Raw genomic sequence first — 18,771 nt, forward strand, 5'->3', positions numbered from 1 at the left:
TCTAGAAGATAACTCTGATATGTATGCCACAGGCTTCAGAATGATATAGTTCAACCTTTAAAATCTTTGTCTCAAACTACAGTGAGATCCGTGGATTCTTAGGCATATTACACAGAAAACAATTTGAAGATGAAAGCAAAGAGGTTATTTTACAATTAGCAGACTTATGAAAAACTTCCTAGTTTCACGAAATATCTATATACCCACATCATTTTAGTTTGCTTGCCTTCATTAGAAGGCTTACAATATAAGCTTCCATTATTAGGATACAGATCTTTTTACTGTCCTCCATGTTCAGAAAAAGTGCTAACTGCTTTTATCGCTCACACTAGCAGCAAATCTCAAAGAGATATGGAGGGCATATTCTTACTTGCACCAGTGAGAAACGATCTGCTACCATTTTTTCCCCATATAAATAAATAATGCCAGGTTACAAAGTATTCTCACAGGCAAGCGTTAGGTCCAAAATACGCTGGCTTGACTGTATTTTGTTTTCCTGGCAAGGGAAGACCATGCTTCTGGGAACCAGCATTTATTCACATTGCTGTACTTTCTGTTCAATGACTTCACAAGACCCAGAGCACACAAATAAGCACACCGATGCATCACATTTTAATATCGATGGAATAGGTGCCCTACACTTGAGTAGGGCACATCTTGAGTGTGAATTTAACATTAATGAGATTTTTCCCCTCCCAATGACTGGACAACAAATCTGTTTTCTTCGTTTGAAAATCTTGTAAATATTTCTGAAGAACTTTAAATTCCAGTCACTCTCTTTCCCTTCCAAGTATGGCAGTGATGGCATGAGAACACTATAAACTTAAAGCCTTTCTTAAAAGGGTTTTGTAATTCATTAGAATTACTGACATTTAGAGTTGCAGACATCATGCATGCAGTATCCAAAAGCATTCATTTTGCAGACAATTTGGAAAGCTGCCATAATGGAGGACAGAGGCAGAAAACTGTACTCATTTCTAGGTAACAGGAGATATGAAAGTTAAGGCATTTTTTTGCCATTTAAGATTGTGGACTCACACTAGAGGAGGTAACTGATGGATGGGTTAAGTGTCAGATGGGGCCACTGCAAGTGCTCTTATGATAAAATCGGTAATGCTGAGGCTGTAGTTCTCCAAAAACATGCTGCCAAAGACAGGGAAGTCTTGCTCCCTCTTGTTCTCTACCCATCCCTCCTCCTGCCCCTGCAGCTGGCTGTGGGGTCCTGCCCCGTCCTCTGCACCTACTCTGCAGTTCATTATGCCCTTCCATGGGCTAATTTACTAACCCAGCAAAGAACTACTCAGACTCTTTTTGCAGAGTGAGTTGAACTGGTTTGTGGAAGGAGCCCATCATCAACAAAGATACGTAATGGGAGCACATGGCTGAGGGCAGGCCAGCCTTTGCAGTGGTGGTAAACTTTGGATTCGCTCACATTACCCCTTACAGCCATACCCACGTTCACTTTTGTGATCACGGCACACATAGGGTGATGCACTGATGTCAGCATGAGGGTTTGTATACATAGCTTTTTGGTTTGTTTGTATACATCGTTGCTCACCAACGTAAGAAAGGCGAGTAACGGAGTGCAGCAGCATGGCTTTGCTAATACTGCTCCCAAAAAATAATTCCCATGTGGAAACCGATGCCATAGTTCTACGTGCAGATGGCTGTAGCCAGCACAGTTCTGCTTCCACGTGCCTTACTAATTTGGGAATTAGTAATGAAAGCAAATTAATAATAAGAATTAAAAATATGCCTGTCACAAAGACTCCTGTCACTTTCCTCCCAACTTTGTTTTAAGTACAAACATCACTTAGTCCAATATATTATTCTAATGAAAACTGCATGCTGATAGTGGATAATAAAAAGGTCTCAAGCAAATGGTTATTTAATAGTACATAATTCAGTTGATGTTATGCTTTTCCCAGGTTACACTTTCTATTACACAGGAAGAGTTCTGCTTCAAAATGCAGTGTGATTTTTTTTCACCTACCTGCATAAGGCCTCAATAGCATCTCTGTCCAGAAAGTCATGCTCTCGCTTGACTAGAGCAATGTCAATTGGAAAAAGGAGATCTGTAGGAATAGAGACAGATGGAATCAAAATGACTCTTATTCCCAGTGGTGAGTTATTTCAGAACAATCAGCTGCCTCCAGTTGAGCTCACCAAGATGCCAGTGATTGGCACTTCTCAGGTAAACACATGTTACCATCTCAAACGCTTCCTTTTCGTGTACAAGTTTGTGACATGCAGCTTTGATAACTGACAGTTCATATGTGTAATGGGGGAAAAAATGAGGACAGCAGAGATAAAACAATAGGAGAGGGAAAGAAGCAAATGCAAGCTCCCTATCCGACATCAGAAGCATAAACTGATTCAGGCTAGCTTTATTTAAAATAAATATACAATCTCCATCAAAGTACTAATATCTCACATTAAAGAAAAAAGGTCAGTAAACCCGAAATCTCTGGAAAAGAATGAAAAACAGAATCTCCTTGGCTGTTAATCAAGCTATTTAAAAGTTTGACACTGTTTCAACATTAATGAGATATGGACTGAAATGAAAGCAAGCCAAGCTGCATGGAGCCCATACCGCCTCCTTTCCTTAAGAGATTATTTAGGTAAACAATTGGGAGAGTGAGGGGAGGAAACAAGGTTGGCAGAGAGCTGAAAATTTACTACAGCTCTGAAGCAGCAACCACATATATATTATTTACTGTCCTCCACAGATTCCTGACTGTCATACAGGTCCTGATCCGGCATTCCTTGCACAGCCAAAACTCCCACCAAAGCCACTGGGTGTTCAGGGCACAGAGCAATACAAGAACACACTCCGAATATACTGTTGCACTTGCATACAACTTTCCTGATCCAAGTGATTGCCTATAAAATATTTTAATCTCCAGAGACTAGGAAAGAGTGAGCTGAAATGATGAAAAGAATGGGATTGGTGTTAATTTATGGAAAGGTAATTAATAGTCTGGCTTTTTTAATACCAATAGATAATCTCTCAAATTAATTATTTGTCCTGATTTTGCCTCAGGAATAAACAAATTATGACATATTCTGTGAAATGCAAGAAATTCTAGCTTTTCTACAGAAAACTGCAGTTTTAGCAAAGCAACTGACAAAGGCTCATTGATTAATCTCCATTTTAAATGAGTACTGCATGGGACCACTCCATAGAGGTGACTTCTCAGAACTCTTGTACTATACCCAATTGTTCCATAGGTCTCCCCTTCACTATTTTAAGTCCAAGGTGCAAGTAAAGCCGGTAAGCACATTCAACTGGTATTTTTCACCAGTATTGATGTAAGTTTTTCCTCTGAGAAAGTTAGTACCTTAGAGTGTCCACAAGGAAAGATATGGGAGAACTTAAGTGAGAGAGGTGACTCAGAAGAAGTTGATAGTCTCCATGAGTCCATTTATTTAACGCTTAATTTATGCTGCTGCTGTTTTTGTTGTTGCTGCTGCTGCTGCCAGGGGGGCTTGCAAAGGACAATGGTATATTGTTTTCATATAAGGACAGCTGTCTTTTCAATAGGTATGGCTGGCCTTGCTCTCACCTCTTGCTCTCACCTCTGCAGTCCTTATGATGTTAGGCAGGACATGGTCCTATGTTAGAAACTTTATAAGTTTAGAGTCTCTAGGTAGGGCAATGGTAAGCACAGGTAGGACATGTTTTCTGAATGCAGGTAATTTGTTAGGCAATTTACAGCTCAGCATAACATGAAAACCACAAGCCCACATATTCAGCTGAGAGTCTTGTCCCCAGTTTTAACAAAGACTGGAAGTACAGTCCCAGCTCTGCATCCCAAGAAAATCTTGGCATCTCCATTAGCACAAAAGAAGAAAAAAAGAAAAGGAAGGGAAATAATAAAAGGAAATTTAATTTCTGAACAAGCGAAGAAAAGTTTTGCCAAGTGCTGCTTTTGAAAGTGCTATTATCATCTCATATTGCCAATGCAGCTGCAAATCAAAGCTCAACGAGATCATTTTTCAAGAAGGTTAGCTCAGCATTTGCTGTAATTTCCAACAGTTATTCACTGTAAATAATGGACTTTCTATGCTCATTCTTACAAGCAGCAGCTGGAGTTTGTTTTATAAAAAAGAAGAGGCAGATAAGAGTGCATAATAATTTCACTACAATGCAAGTAATTTTAAGTGGTGTGGGGGGGAAATTCTGAACAATAATATACATATAGAAAAAGGATGTCGCACTTTAAAACAAACTTCTGTATGTTACTCTGCATCAGAGTGTAAAAACTGTATGCCAAAACTGCAAGTTCCTAGTGGGTTATGGAGGCAATGAAGACAACAGTTCTAATTGAGTAAAACCTTTGTAAAAGTGGACACACAAAGTGAATCCATCCCACAGAAGGACAAGGGAGTGCAAGAGGTAGCAGTCTCTTCGAGGAGCTGCTGCACATCTGTGCAACAACGGCTTGTATGTTCTTTTTTCCCTTCATAGTGAGCCTGTGTCTAACACCAACCCAAACTGTTCTGAAAAAACACATAGGACTTGGGAATCATGATGTGTACAGATGCATCCACGCACACGCAGAGTTTCCTACCTCTGCTGCATTAGGAGAGCTGGCTGGTGGAGCTGGACACAGCTGTGTTTCTCTACAACTGGGCTCGTAGCAGTGGATGACTACATTCATGAAAATATAGTTCATTTATGTTTTAAGTACAGGGAATGTACCATGGTGCTACCGTAACATTTGTGCTATGAGGACATTTGGAAGATTCAGACTAAAACAGAAACCTGGGATAAATTTAAAACTCCAAGAGTGCTTCAGAGTCTCATTGGGTTTGGTACATCTATGTGTGTGGTGGGTAGCAGAGAGCAGCCTAATCTCTAAAAGTCATCTTATGTACTGGGACTTCAGTTGTGCTCCTGAACCTCATTTATTGGTGAATATTACATCTTATTATCCAAAAGTTGCCAGGGGATGATTGACTTGCAAGCTCAGGTGCCTACCTTCATAAAGCTGCGCATACTGCGGGAACCCGGCAGCCCGCAGCCAGTCACAAGCTTCCTTGGCCTCGATTTCTGGAAGAGGACAGAAACAAGACACCCTCCGATTAGTGATCTGCAAAGCAGAAACTTCCTCTCCACTACTTTTACTATTCCTGTTACAAAATAAGCATGAAGGCATTCAGCAGCTTTGAACTGAGACACAGGTTTGCTTATCCCAGTTTGCTTTTCTTCTCATGATCAACCATATCTTGCATTCTGGAAAGTCACGAGCATTCACCCGTGATTTATCAACAGCTCATCATTTTAATGGTTAGAGAAACAGGCACAGATGAAAACTGCAGGAGTTATGGATTATCCTGTACAGGATTTGTTAACACTAGAGAAACAAGCACCACAATGAACATGACCAGCATTTGTTCAACAAATCTTATGATCCTCTTGGCACAACTATTTTCTTTTGCCAGAAATTCCTAGTAGAGCTCGTAATACTGTGCACTTTAACATCTTGTAGATAGTACTGACAGACCCAAGCCCAAGAACAACCGACACACTGTACTGCAACTCACTCAAGTGCATATTTACTACCCAACAAGAACCTAGTTTCACTGGAGGTCTTCAAGGCATTTATGAGTTACTTGGTATATGACAGGAAATTCAGCTAACTTTCCCTCACACTGCCCAAAACAGCATGCCACAAAATGAAATTATTCACATACATATACATGCCACCGAAAGAAAGGAAACATTCTGAACATGGGTTATATTAGTCTATGAATAAATTATACATAAATTAATTTGTTACCTAATACAAGCAGAAATAAAGAATATGTTGTCTTATTAGCTTAAACTAGGAAAACAGAAAAGGTATTTAGGGTATTCTCCAAGTGTTCAGGAAACAGACTGGGTTAATTTTATTTTTCTAAAAATTCAAGAAAGTGCTACTGGGAATTTAGGTCCCTGCTTAGAACTGATCAAGCAGACAGTGAGCAATCAGAAACTCTTAAAGTTCATCTGGCTTTGATTATATTCACTGTTCTTGATGGACCAGAAAAGAAAAGCTTCGTTATGTACAACCCAGTAGACAATTTTGCCACCTACTTGGAGAGGATACTATAGCTACCTCCTGCAGAAACCTCGCACTAAGGGTTTTGCTCAGAATTGCTCAGAATACAAGTTACTGCATATAGGGCGTTGAAGAGCCAAACATAAGTAAAATATCTCAAGATTTTGGCACGTTATGAAATATTCCCAGTGAGATAAAGGTACACAATTAAAATCGGATGAAACAGCAGCCACCTTTTAGCATCTCCAAAATGACAGCAATCCTGCTCTAATTTTCCAAATTGCTACAACAGGGTTAAAATATTTGTGCTTTGCCAGACTACTTTGCTAAAATACGTACCCAAACCAAGGGGTTAAGGTGAGCCAAAGCACAACATTCCAGATAAATAAACAGCTAAAAATCCACTCTCGCTGAAGTCAGGACAAGCAGGCATTTGTGTAACTTGTGTTTGCTTCACCTTTGGGTTATGGGACCACATGAGAACAAGCACGTACAGACATATTGACTTAGCTACTTATTAAGAAAAAGCATTCTTCAATTCCAATTGCAAGCGATCGTAAAGTTTTGCTTAAAGTAGTATTTTAATTTCAGTATCCTAAGGAAATACATTGGAAAGTTAATAAAGAAGGAAAAAAAATTTAAAATATATTTAAAACTTGTATTGCTAAAGCAAGAACAAACAACAGGATATTACTATCTCAGAAGCAATGAAAATTCTAAAGTAAAAAAATCTGCAATTAATTTTTAAGAGTACTTAAAATAAAATGCACTATCATATAGGTCACATCCTGCTGAAGTGTCTGGATTGAACGAGAATCTTACTTGATTTAAAACTGAAAAAAATGATCCCTGATAACCAGTATTTACCTAAAAATGCAGGTAGATGCTTGTAGTGCAATTGAAAAAAAGTGTCTGATTCCTTACTACTACAGTGGCTCTTAAATGTGTTTAAATATTTGTTCACAGGTCCTTTACTAAGCACCCCAGGTGTATGACCTGTAAAATATTTCTAGAGCTAGAAAATTATGAATATGTATTTATCAGACTTTTTGTAAGGTCCTCTACAGAAGCTTTGTGTATCTTTTCTGCAAATATGTATGCAAGTTACGTGGAAGTCATATTTTATGGGCACCCAGGCGTCAGGTGCCTTTGGGATTTTCAGAGCATATTTGCTTTCAAAATACCTTTGAGAATCCCCCAAGAAGTCTACCTAGTCAATGAAACACCTGAGTTATTCCTGGTTGGCCACAAGAACTGCAAAGAATAATAAAACACCAGTGCACCTGTTCATCGATTAGGCTAGGCAGATGCCTAGGGCTGCATACAGGACAGCACCAAGGGTTTAAAAGCAGTATTTGCCCCATTTCCATCTCAAACACTTTGGGAAAGCCAGGGCTCTAGCCTCTGACTCTGCTGCAAGTCCTTGGAAGGATGAGGGGTTTGGAGAGCTGCCTTGAAGAAGGGGCCAGGGAGTCCCCTCCAGCCAGGGCTCGCTCCATGTCACCTCCATCCACACAAAGCGCGTGTCAGAGAGGGATGTGGCAGGGGTACGGGCGACAGAGCGGAGGCAGGATCTAAAAAAGCAGCTCCTTTTGTTCAACTCCAGCTGGCCAAACCCAGGATTGCTCCTAGACTGTACCGATACGCTGTGGCCAGATGAACGGAAAGGTCATTTCCAACCCAGCTTCCCCATCTCAACCCTGCTAATTACTGAGGAGCCAGACTATGAACAAAACTGTGTATGTATGTGAAATTCAGGCAGATCAAAATATAGTCGGAGGGAGAATCCAGCCCAGCGTGTGCTGGATAGGCTGCACAGAAAGCTGAGTACACAGAACAAGCTTCCTCACGTAAGAGATACAAACTTAAACAGCTGAAAGCTTGTAGAGGTAAAAAGTTTATTACCACAACTTAACTGGAATCTGCCTTTGAGAATAAAATACATTAGTTAAACCTGAGGTTATGGCCAAATCATTTAAACTACGCTAGAGGAGAAAGCTCATTCCCACACTTCCCAAATACTAACTTTTCTTCCAGCTCAGCAGCATCAGCCCTGGGACTCTTGGTTTGCCAGCTGCCACAGTTTCATATCCAGGTGGACATGGGAATATGTGCAAGTCCTTGTCATCTAGATCAATGGCAAGCGGGATAACGAGGGACAAAAGAGAGAAGAACAGAGCTTCCAAAATCAGATTTTTACACTACTTATGAAAAGTTTTAGAAGGCACAGGGCACCCAGAAGCCTTCGTTCAGTCTCCCAGGGGACCTAGGTTACAGATCATTACCTGAGCTACAAACTCACTGCCGAGCACAGCATCTCCTTGGCTGGGGCCAGCTGGGAGCCACAGGGAGGAGAGGGAGCTTGCAGAGGAACTCTACACTGCTTTCCAACCCATTTTAGGGAAGTCCTACCTCAGTCCCAATTAAATTGCCATTATATTCAAAGCAATTTCCCACCATGAGCATCTTGCTGATGAAGACCTGGCAGCTGAGCTGATACAAGTTGCTGCAGGCAAAGGACTGGTCTCACTCCCTCCTCCCTGCTCCATCCCTGCGGTGCCGCTTCCTTTCTGAATCAAACATCCTTGCCAGTTAAAACCTTTACAATAAACTACAATTCAGTATACATTCCAGGCAAGAAATGTATGTGCAGCTTTTCAGATGTGCGTCCTGTGCCCTCCCCCAGCAGCGGGAGGTTCTTGTACGAAAGAACCGCTGGCAAGAAAGAAATGGCGCTATTATTTCTAAATGTCCTGATACACAAGAAAATCTCTTAGAAAGTAAAACAAAACAAAAAAAGAAAACCCCAAACCAAAAAAACCCCAAAAGGAGTACAATGAAGTCTTTATACTTGGTGTCGTGTAAGCAAACAGCAGGCAAATGTGTTAAAGAGGAAACAGGAAATTTTTATTGGAAACAGCTTTATTTGTTAGTCCGTTTCACAAAGCAGGCCTCCATGCTCAAATCAAGGGTAGGAGTTCCTTTTGTGTATGGTTGGGAACCATTAGTCCTTATTTACCCACTTCCTGGGGGGTTAGGAGAACCCAATTCTTCCCCAAACTGGTAAGTGAAAATGGAAACTTCTAACTTCCTTTTTGTTTAACTTTGGTTAACCTTGGTTCCTGGCCCTGCAAGTTTGGAAGTTTAAAACTTCATAGCAAAAATATCTCAAGTCACACCTTGTTTGATACTGCAGTTGCAGAAGGGAGAACTCTAAGATGTCTATAGTCTTTTGCTGGATGATACCTTCCTTCCTATAGAAAAGAAAAACCACACAGTGTGATGCTGCAATAATGTCCTTTCAGAAAAAAAAATAATCATAGCAGTCTAGCGAGGAGCAGCAAGATCATTTGCTTTCATTCCTCCTCTCTTGTCGCTTCCATGAAATAACGTGCAACTTAAGCACCAGCTCTTTCAGGGTCTCCAGGACAAGGTGCAAAGCAGATGTATCTTTGTACAGTCATACATCGACTCCATTTTCACCTAAGTGCTAAACAGCATATGAACAGTTCTTCCAAGCAGATGGTTTCCTCTTGCCTCAACTCAGACACCTTTATAGCCATATTAGCACCTCCACACATCAGTTCTACTCATCTCACCTTTTGGCACTGTTAAGAGTAGATTGTAAAAATCTGTAGGGAGACTGGTCAAATCAATGCAGTTAAATTTCAGCAAAAATGCACTTCATTGCTGAAGGTTCACTCCAATGCCATACCTAACAACTGGTTTGTTTGGGGTTCTTTTTGGTCTTAATTTTTTAGCAGGTCTTTCTAGTTGAAATTCACTATTTGATTTTTTCAGAAAAGAAAAAAAAATTGTAAAAATCGAATACAAAATCATCTTCCTGAATTAGCTTGCAGAAGAGTCTCTCCCATGCGATGCAGAGAATGTTTCTCACCATGAATGCTAGAGATGAACCTGCTTGCTCCTTACTGGAATGCATAAAATTCCATAAACTACCTGCACATTTTCTAAGGCACAGATGGAGCACAAAGCGGATTCTTTCCCGTCCAGGACTGACGCTCCAGTTTAATGGCTGCAAAAGGCCTTGCATACTCAGAAGCTCATCCTCTTTCAGTCTGTATCAGAAATTACCTGTCCCTACATATCGCGTCCCTCTGAAATTCCTGGTGCTTTGCAAAATTCGTGTTCATCTCCAAAACACTGCCCTGAGCTATTAAGAAGCTTGAGATCATTCAGGATCATATTTTTTAAGACCAGCTGTGGTATATATGAGAAATATTCTTCTCTGGACAGAATTCCACTGCCCAAGTACAAGCAATCATTTTTCCAAGTGCTTGAATTACATCCCTGACATGTGAATTGTGGTCCCAACACTAGATTTGATCACTCTATTCCAACCACTCCATCTACAGACACATGAACACGGATGTGAAATCTGAGACAAACTGGAAAAAAACTGCACTGTGGCAGCTGTCTACAAATGAGCGGGCCAGGCACTGAAAATGATAAATCAGTTCTGTGTAATGTCATATGCCTGCAGCCCTTTAAAGCTGGGACAGTATAACTTCCTGAGAGTTAGCCTGCTATGTGTCCATGGCCTCAGATGGTTTTCACTTTGAAGATATGCGACTGTAGCTTGAAAATAATTAAATTCCTTTTCATAAGTCTGGTTTTCCTCAAACCTATATACTTAAATATTCCTTAGGCAGTATCATTAACTTAGTGCTCCACACCTTTCAAGAGAGCAGCACGCAGCAAGGACTAAAGAAAGCAAAAATGTAATTAATGAAGAACAGCATTTTATAAGGATAATGCCCCTAAAACAAACACTGAAACTTGGTAAGTTTGTCAATAAACATTCAACCACTAAAAGCTAGAGAATTCTGAAAATCCTATTAAAAGCTCTTGCCAAATTTCTAACATGGCTCAAATCTCTTCTTATTCTAAGAGAACAATCCAATCTTATACCACTACCCTAAAATATTAGTCTGACACATTCAGCCCAAGAAGGATTCATTTCTGGATGAACCAGTGAGTCCAAGAGAATAATAGGCATGGCTTTTGAACTGATGACGAGCTTACGGGTTTTGAAGTGAAAGCTAAACCACCTTCCCGAGAGGGTCCCTTTTCTCCCTTCACCTTTAAAGCGCAATTTATATTTGCAATAGCAGCTGCCTGTTTTGATGTGCTCCTGTATTTCACTGTGCTTCAATCTACCTTCCACAGTCAAGTGATACATGTTGTGATCTCCACTTAATGGATCTCCATGCCTCAACAGTCAATTCAAGCAGATATGGATGCATGCACGATTTTAAGAAAATATTTCTTACCAAAAACTTTCCAGGGGAAAAAAACCCACAAGTTCTTGAAAGAAACCATATATGACACCAAATATATATATTGCTTTCTAGTCATAAAAACCCTAGAAAGAGGTGGTGGTGGGGAATGTTACTCAAACATTTCTCAACTATGTGATGATGACTGAAGAAACACTCTCCTTGTGTTCCTGCTGGCTTTGGGTTAAACATGGGAATGGCTTTTTCAAGTTATGGAGCCTTGCAGCAAAACAGTAACTATGCTGCTGATGTTATGTATAAACCACAGGACACTGGGAGAAGAAACAGAGTATGTTTGGAATTTGTGTGGGAACAGATGAAGTAAGGAAACAGATGTTTAAGATCATATATTGATATTTTCTCTGAAAAAAAATCAGGAAGCTTGAACACCGGTTTTTTTTTTCAGCGGAGCTTTTGGAAAGAGCAAATGGCTTACTTCCACTGATGGGGTTTTGTTTATCCCCTTAATGATGAAAGTTAAATTAAAAAAACAAAACAAAACCAAAAATGGTTTCCAAAACATCTGCATAGGTGTATGTTGGCTGTAGGTAATTTCCCTCCTTACTAACTATACCAGGTTGCATAATATAGCCGCTTTAATTGCTCACCAATCCTCTTGGCTGGCACAGGAAACACAATACTGCTTTTGTGAACCAAAATCTAATTAACTTGAATCTCCTTTTCATAGTCTTCAGCATATCGAAATCACTTCAAAAGTCTTTCAGCTCAGAACTTAACAAGAGAAGCAGCATTGATGAAAATGTTTAAGATGTTTAGCAATTGAGCCAACACCCGCTGAAATCAATGGGAGCCTCCATGAATTTCAGAGGAATCAAGCCCTTCCCAACATGGATCCATGGGTCTCTAAAACCCAACAATGCTCTTTTTCAGGAATAAAGGCGATCAGTTTCACAGTTCTCCTCGTGATTTCTACCCCAAAAATATTTAAAATGAGACTTGTGCTTTCTCGAAGTCCAGTTGCGCTGTAAGCCCCATCCCACGCACAGGGAACAGCCCAGGTTTTCATCAGAGCACAAGGAAGGACAGTGCCTGATGGCAGGAGGGCAGAGAGGGCACAACCACACCCCCCCCAGAGCGTGCCCTGGCTGGCAAGAGGTCCTCCCCTCTGTCAAGAGGACCTGGAGCAACTGTTATGCTCAGAAAAGCATCAAAGCAGCACCATTTCAGGATTTAATACAGAAGTACAGGGATAAAGGATTCTCCCCGTGTCTCTGTCAAGCACCTTCCCTATACACTCTGTAAAAGATTGCAATTACTGCTTATTTTCACAGTATTAAGTGTGCTTCTAACTGCTCAAAGTTAGCTGCATTGCTTCCTCATTTATTGAAGACTTTGGGAAAGCATGTTCTAGGACACAAAACAACCATCACAGCTCCTGGTTTACACTGAAATCATAATTGATTCCTAAATGGTTTTTGCATTTTGAGCATATACAGGAGGATTAAGAAATTTAGAAAACAATGCAATATAAAAGTAAAAACTAACTTTGTTTAAACAGAATACTAAAGCTTCATATGGCAGTTCTCCTGCCAAAGAACGATTTTTTTTATAGATTAAAGGTGGCCTTCTCCCATTTGTTTTTAAGAAGGTTCACAGATGAAGAGGAACAAGATGTCAAGTGGCTTAAAAAATACTTAAGAAATAATTGGGCACGTGGGTTATTTATCTGGCCTGATTAACACAGGGTGGTCTTGGAGGAGGATTATTTGGGGCAGAGAAAGCAGTTAGTCAAATCCTCTGAAGGAGGTCATGTTGACAGATTCCAGAGCGAAAAACGAATCCTCCTCCAAAGACTGGGAAAAAGAAGATGACTTTAACCTTCTCTTCTCTCAGAAATGACTTGGTTAGAATGACCCTTGAGAATATACTGAAGGGCAAACATTAACCATTGCTACTCCCAAGCCCAGCATTAATATTCTTCCGTCACACCCTGCCTGCAAGCTAGTAAACTTGCATACTGTATGCAAAGCTCAAATCAAAGGCTCACTGAGCTCCAGAGGGAGGCAAAAGTGAGTAGGTCCAGCATAACGGATACTTCCTCTAAAAATGTCCAGTCTGGGTTACCTGTTCAGATCTAGGAAACAGTAATGGTATAAGAGCTGAGCTGTCTCAATGGTTCATACAGAGAAAAGTAGATTTTATACAGACAGTTACTTCTAGCTTGGTAAGCCTCAACCTCAAAACCATCCACATACATAGGAAGAACTGTATGGAAGGACTACCTTTGCATCATAACCATTTAGTGCTTACCTCACTGATGACTCGATCCCTAAACTGCACCCTGTGTGGACAATACAATACTGCGTACAAAAGGTCAGAAATACGTGTGGCAGTGAAGCAGCCCAGCATAAAGCTGGTAGGATCCCAGCTGAATGGCTCTTCCCCTAAATCAGAATTAAAGTCGCAAACCTGGATATTCCCAACGCAAGTATTACTATGAACTTTCTATTTCCAGATATTACAGACAGTTACAGTATTCTGTCTGTGATAGTGCACACTTGAAAATGCTTTTCTCAGTTCCTGAACTAATGGTCACACCTTGCAACTTCAACTTTGGGGATAAGAGAATGGTCTAGATACAGCAGAGCTATGGTAGCACCGCAAAGCCAACACAGCACTGCAGAAGAAAGCAGAGAGACTATGTATGGAAAGAAGAAGGGAAGTTAAAAGAGATCACGAAGCTTTACACTGGAAAGTTTATTGTATCTTATAATGCACAGGAAATCTGTTATCGGAGACACATACAGAGAGCAGAGGGAAGGGTGGCCAGCAGAGCATCCAGTTCTGTGGGTCCACAGGGTCACAGAAAGACCATCCCCAAAATGCAAGAATGCAGGGAGGTATATTTTTCTTAATCCTGAATCTTCAGCAAATGACAGGAATAGGTTGGGGAAGGTCAAGCTGTGTCCACTGCTGGCTTCAGCAAATGTCTTTCATGCATCTCCTCAGGAAGCGTTCTTCGCACAGACTGAGATGAGCATTTGAATGGACAGTTTTAGATAGATATAAAATAAATATATTTAAAACCAAGTCTAAGGAATTCTGCACCATTTTGGGCTTTAAAAAAATGTCCCCACCATAAGTGGGCCATCATATTGTGTCTTCATTAGAAGAGAGACTGGATAATATTTTTCCTGATCCCGTCTCATCTAGCACAGTCCTTCTCAAGGGAAACAAATACTTGTCAATATTTGAAAGAATATTCATCCTAACAAATAACAAGGCTCAACACGCTCTTCTAAAGACACTGAAGTACTTCAGAAAGGTGTGTAGTATTACCTGTAACTTTCAGATAATGAAACTCAGTGAATTAAAGCTAGCTGGTTAAGTTATTCTTGACTTTATTTTAGTTCACTAGCTATGTCAATGGTATAGCATACTAACAGACCTACTGATCTCAAAGGCACGCTGTGTGGGATAGGGTAGCACTCAGTGTCAGCAAGTATGGCAGAATAAGTGTCCAGTGAAAAGAACCAGAAAGCTCCAATTGCAGCCCAGTCCTGTGCCCCTTTCATGAGACTTGCTCATCACTGGTGGAAGACAGACTTTGTTTTTTCCTTAAAACAGGAGAAGGGGGGAAAATAGAAGAGCAAAGAAAAAGGAAAAAAGAAAAAACTTGGAAAAAGCTTTGGAAATAAAAAAACACGCAAGACAATCTTGATACCTGTACCAGTCAGAATTACCGATAGCATAGGTACAAGCAAGAAATACGCCCGGAATTGCTGAAATTACCAAAATTACCAGATATCTACATTCACTACATCACAAGAGAGGATATAGTGTTTTGTAATTCATTTGTCCTGAAACACTGAGGATCAGACTGTAAGCAGAACAATATGATACCCAACGAAGATATATAATTATATAGGGGCATTATCTCTTTACTCGGTGGAGACCAAACCAGCAAGTTTTCTGTGAACTGCAGATCATTTGGTTGCTGTATTTCTATAATATGCACAGGAAGGAAGGGGAAACATCTGAAGTTATTTTTATTTCCCCAAGTCTTCTGGCTATACTGTATGAATGCTAGGGTGGGTCTGGCATTGTCTGAAATGTGTCAGGGTCCTTTTGCATAGCCTCATTTCCTTCTTCCTGTTGCTAGGATGGATAGTTAAGCATGAAAAGCGCTTGTTTACAGTACAGGACCATCCTGTTAAGCACATGAGCTCTCTTCCTCCATCTCCTTTTAACCAGCCAAGGGTGCAGTTGTGTTTATGCTGAAGCCAATAGCACAACTCCAATCAGAGGGGAATTGGAAGAGAAGTTTGAATTTCTAAAGAAGCCCAAACATAACATACTGTGGTATTCTAACCAGAAAAAGCTTTATCATGCAAACTGCATCTCTAAACATTTGCAGAACTCATAAATTCACATGCCTCAAACAAATCATTGCCTAGAGTGTAATGAATTAGAAGAACCAGAAAAGTAAAACCAAGTCACCTCTCATCTCCTTCTTCTAGGAATACTAATATAAACACTTGAGTGCATAAGGACAACTGCAGTACCTTTTTCCTGCCCCCACCAGAAGCAAAATAGACAGGGTACTTGTGAGTTTCCATGACTAGCTGCAGTCTTTCTCGCTGGCCCAGCACGGGCAGCTGCAGAACTGGCTGGGAAGACCCTGACCCAGAAATTAAAAATCCTAGACTGAATCTATACAACTGAGATTTAAAACCCAAATAAAAACATGACAAGATATATTCTTGCTTTTAACTACCACTTAGAAATGAAATTTAACAATAGCTCTATGGTGTTTAAAACAATGTATCCGCACTTCCTTTTGATAAAAAAGAAAATCAATTAACAAACCAAGCTATTTTAAAAGAAGATAAAGAGATCAGGAAGTCCTGGAGGTTACAAAAGGTAGCTCCAAATGCTTTGATTTCTATGAACTTGTAGATGAAAGGAATCTTCTCAAAACAATATCTACATCTTCTTTTGCATATACTATATTCCATAATCAAAGAATCGCAGCCCTAATCAGGATCCCACAGGCAAACTGAAGTAGTAACCCAAACCCATTTGCTAGAGAGATGTCGATCCCACTTCCTGCCACCTCAGCCTCTCTCTTTTTTGTTGCTTCTACTGGAGATGGGGATCAGGATGCCTACAGGACATCTGTAAGGATACCTGGAAGACCAGATAGCAGGCTACAGCTGTGGAATCAACAGAGGCGCCTAATACCAACGCTGTGTGCTGTCAGCCAGCAACAGCCTCGTTGCCAGACGGATGCTGAATTGGTCTGGCACAGAACTGTTGATAGATTCATACTCAGAGGCTCGTATGAAATCTGCTTGTCTGTCGTCTTCCTAAAGTTCACTACAAACAGCCTCAAAACATAACCTGACTCAGAGCATTGTTACTGATTTGCTGCTGGGCATTCCTTGATCAGGGCGGGGCAATTCAAACAGAACACACTTAGTCCTGTAAAAAAATAAAAGCATTTATAATTGACGGCTAGAGATAAAATTACATTCCCCAGTCTTTCAAGCCACATGTGTTAAGTACTATGACACATCAGGCAGAACCTTCTGACCTAGTCAAATACATTGTTTAAACGTCGTTATTTCTTCGATGCTATAGTTTTCCCAAAGAGAACAGGGGAAGAAAAAAAAAAGAAAAAAAAAAGATTGCTGTACCAATAGTAAGTGCCCTTGACTGGCGATAGAGCTCATTAGGCTAATGGCAACACGTCGCTCAACGACTTCCCAGTTACGCTGGAAGTAAGTCACCGGTGGTTCTTTGCAAAGGAGGGGAGGGTGAGCCGGCGGGTAGAACTGCCCGACTGGAAAACAGCATCGGTTTTCTGTTTGCCTGGAGAAGGGGGCGGAGGGGGGCTGATCCCGACTGGCAGGAGGTGCTGCTCCTCCGCCGGGATCAAAGCCTCCGGGGGTGACATCAGGGCTGGCCACCGCCGCACGGGGGGAGCCACCGGGCTCCTGGAGGCCATCGGGCTAATTACGAAGAACTTCAAAAGAAACTCGACGTTTCCCGTCTCGCAAGGACTCCCGGAAAAAAAAAAAAAAGACACCACAAAAAACCAAACAAAACCCAAACAAACAAAAAACCCGAAACACCAAAAAAAGAGAGACGAGATGGCCAGGGTGCCCTGCATAGAGGGAGGCCGCATCCTGCGCGGCGCTCCGCGCCCGCGGCTCCTCCGCGGCTCCGTGCCTCAGGTCCTGCGGACGTTACCCGTCTCGGCCCACGCTTCCCGACCACAGCCGCAACGGACCGCCGCTTCCCACCGATAAAAGTCATCCGGGGCTGCCGCAGCGCTCCCGTCTCACCTGGGGCTGCTCCCGCCCCGACGGGCGCTTTTCACCCCCGCAAACACGGACGGGACGGCGGGGCGAAGACCCGCGGCTGGGGATGCACCGCTCCGCACCGCTCCGCACCGCACCGCGGGACGGGGCAGCCGCCGCCCCCGCGGGAAGCCCGTGCGCGCTCCTGCCAGCGCTGCCTTTCGGGGCGCCGAGGGATAACAAAAGAGGGACCCCGTCCCCCCAAACCCCACTGCGCTGCCCCCGACGCACCTCCCGGCAACGCTGGCCGCGACGCGCGGAGCCTGCGCCCCTGGGCGCGCAGCCGCCTCCACCTCCCCCCCCGGGCAGAGCCCGAGCTTACGTGTGAGGATCATGGTCTCCCGCCTGCCGCGGTGCCTCCGCGGGGCTGCCTGCCTGCGGGGCTGCCTGCCTGCCCGCCTCCCTGCCTGCCTGCCTGCGCGGCGGCGGCTCCCAACTGACACCCGGCGCGGCGGAGCGGCGCGGCCGCCCGGCCCCCTCAGGCGCCCCCGCCCCGCCGCCAGGGCCGGGCCCGCCCCGCCCCGCTCCGCGCCCCGCGGCCCGCTCCGCGCTGCCCCGCCGCGCAGGGGAGGAGGCTTGCGCGCAGGCAGGCGCAGCCCGCGCAAGCGCTTGCCTGGCCACGACCCATGAATACAAGCAGAAAACGACATACAGGCACCGCCCCCGTGCACGCCTGGGGGGTCAATGGGAACCTCACAAACCAAAGGTAATGCGGTTGAAGACGATCTAATGGCTCATGTCCCCTTCACTCCTTTCTGATTTTTAATGGCTATCAGCTACTGCAGTGGCCTTTTAGATGATAGTGATGTTTATAAAAAGCAGTCAGCAAAGCTCTAAATACTTTTCCCAGGAAATGTACAGAAGAGTGCTAGTAGAGAAGGCAGCGTCTCTCCTTGGTGTTAAAAATTGGCGAGGGTTGGGAAGGCCTGAGCAGCCCTAGGCACAGGGGGATGCAAGCCATGCAGGGTGGCCAGGGGATGCTGGTGCCTCCATCCCCAGGCAGCATGTCCAAGAGTGCTGTGAAACGTTGAAAATGCCTGCACACCATCAAAGTCTCAGTCTGGACCTGGATGGAAACCAGCAAGTGCTTTCCCTATA

The 18,771-nt window shown here is 42.6% G+C and overlaps 1 protein-coding gene across 7 annotated transcripts in view; it reads right to left on the bottom strand.

The window, feature by feature from the left end:
• The window catches only part of DLC1 (DLC1 Rho GTPase activating protein), a 237,199-nt gene that overhangs the window by 20,075 nt on the left and 198,353 nt on the right, over nucleotides 1–18,771 (bottom strand). For 6 of the 7 annotated variants that reach the window (XM_072861421.1, XM_072861422.1, XM_072861420.1 and 3 more), the window contains 2 exons: nucleotides 4,985–5,056; nucleotides 1,994–2,075 (listed from right to left, as the gene is read on the bottom strand). In XM_072861421.1, coding sequence (XP_072717522.1) covers nucleotides 1,994–2,075; nucleotides 4,985–5,056 — 154 coding nt within the window. Of the gene's footprint in view, nucleotides 1–1,993; nucleotides 2,076–4,984; nucleotides 5,057–17,995; nucleotides 18,139–18,771 lie in introns of those variants that run through there. The other variant, XM_072861427.1, reaches the window with a different exon arrangement.

This window comes from Ciconia boyciana, chromosome 5 (assembly GCF_034638445.1).
Source record: "Ciconia boyciana chromosome 5, ASM3463844v1, whole genome shotgun sequence".
Lineage (NCBI taxonomy): Eukaryota > Metazoa > Chordata > Aves > Ciconiiformes > Ciconiidae > Ciconia > Ciconia boyciana.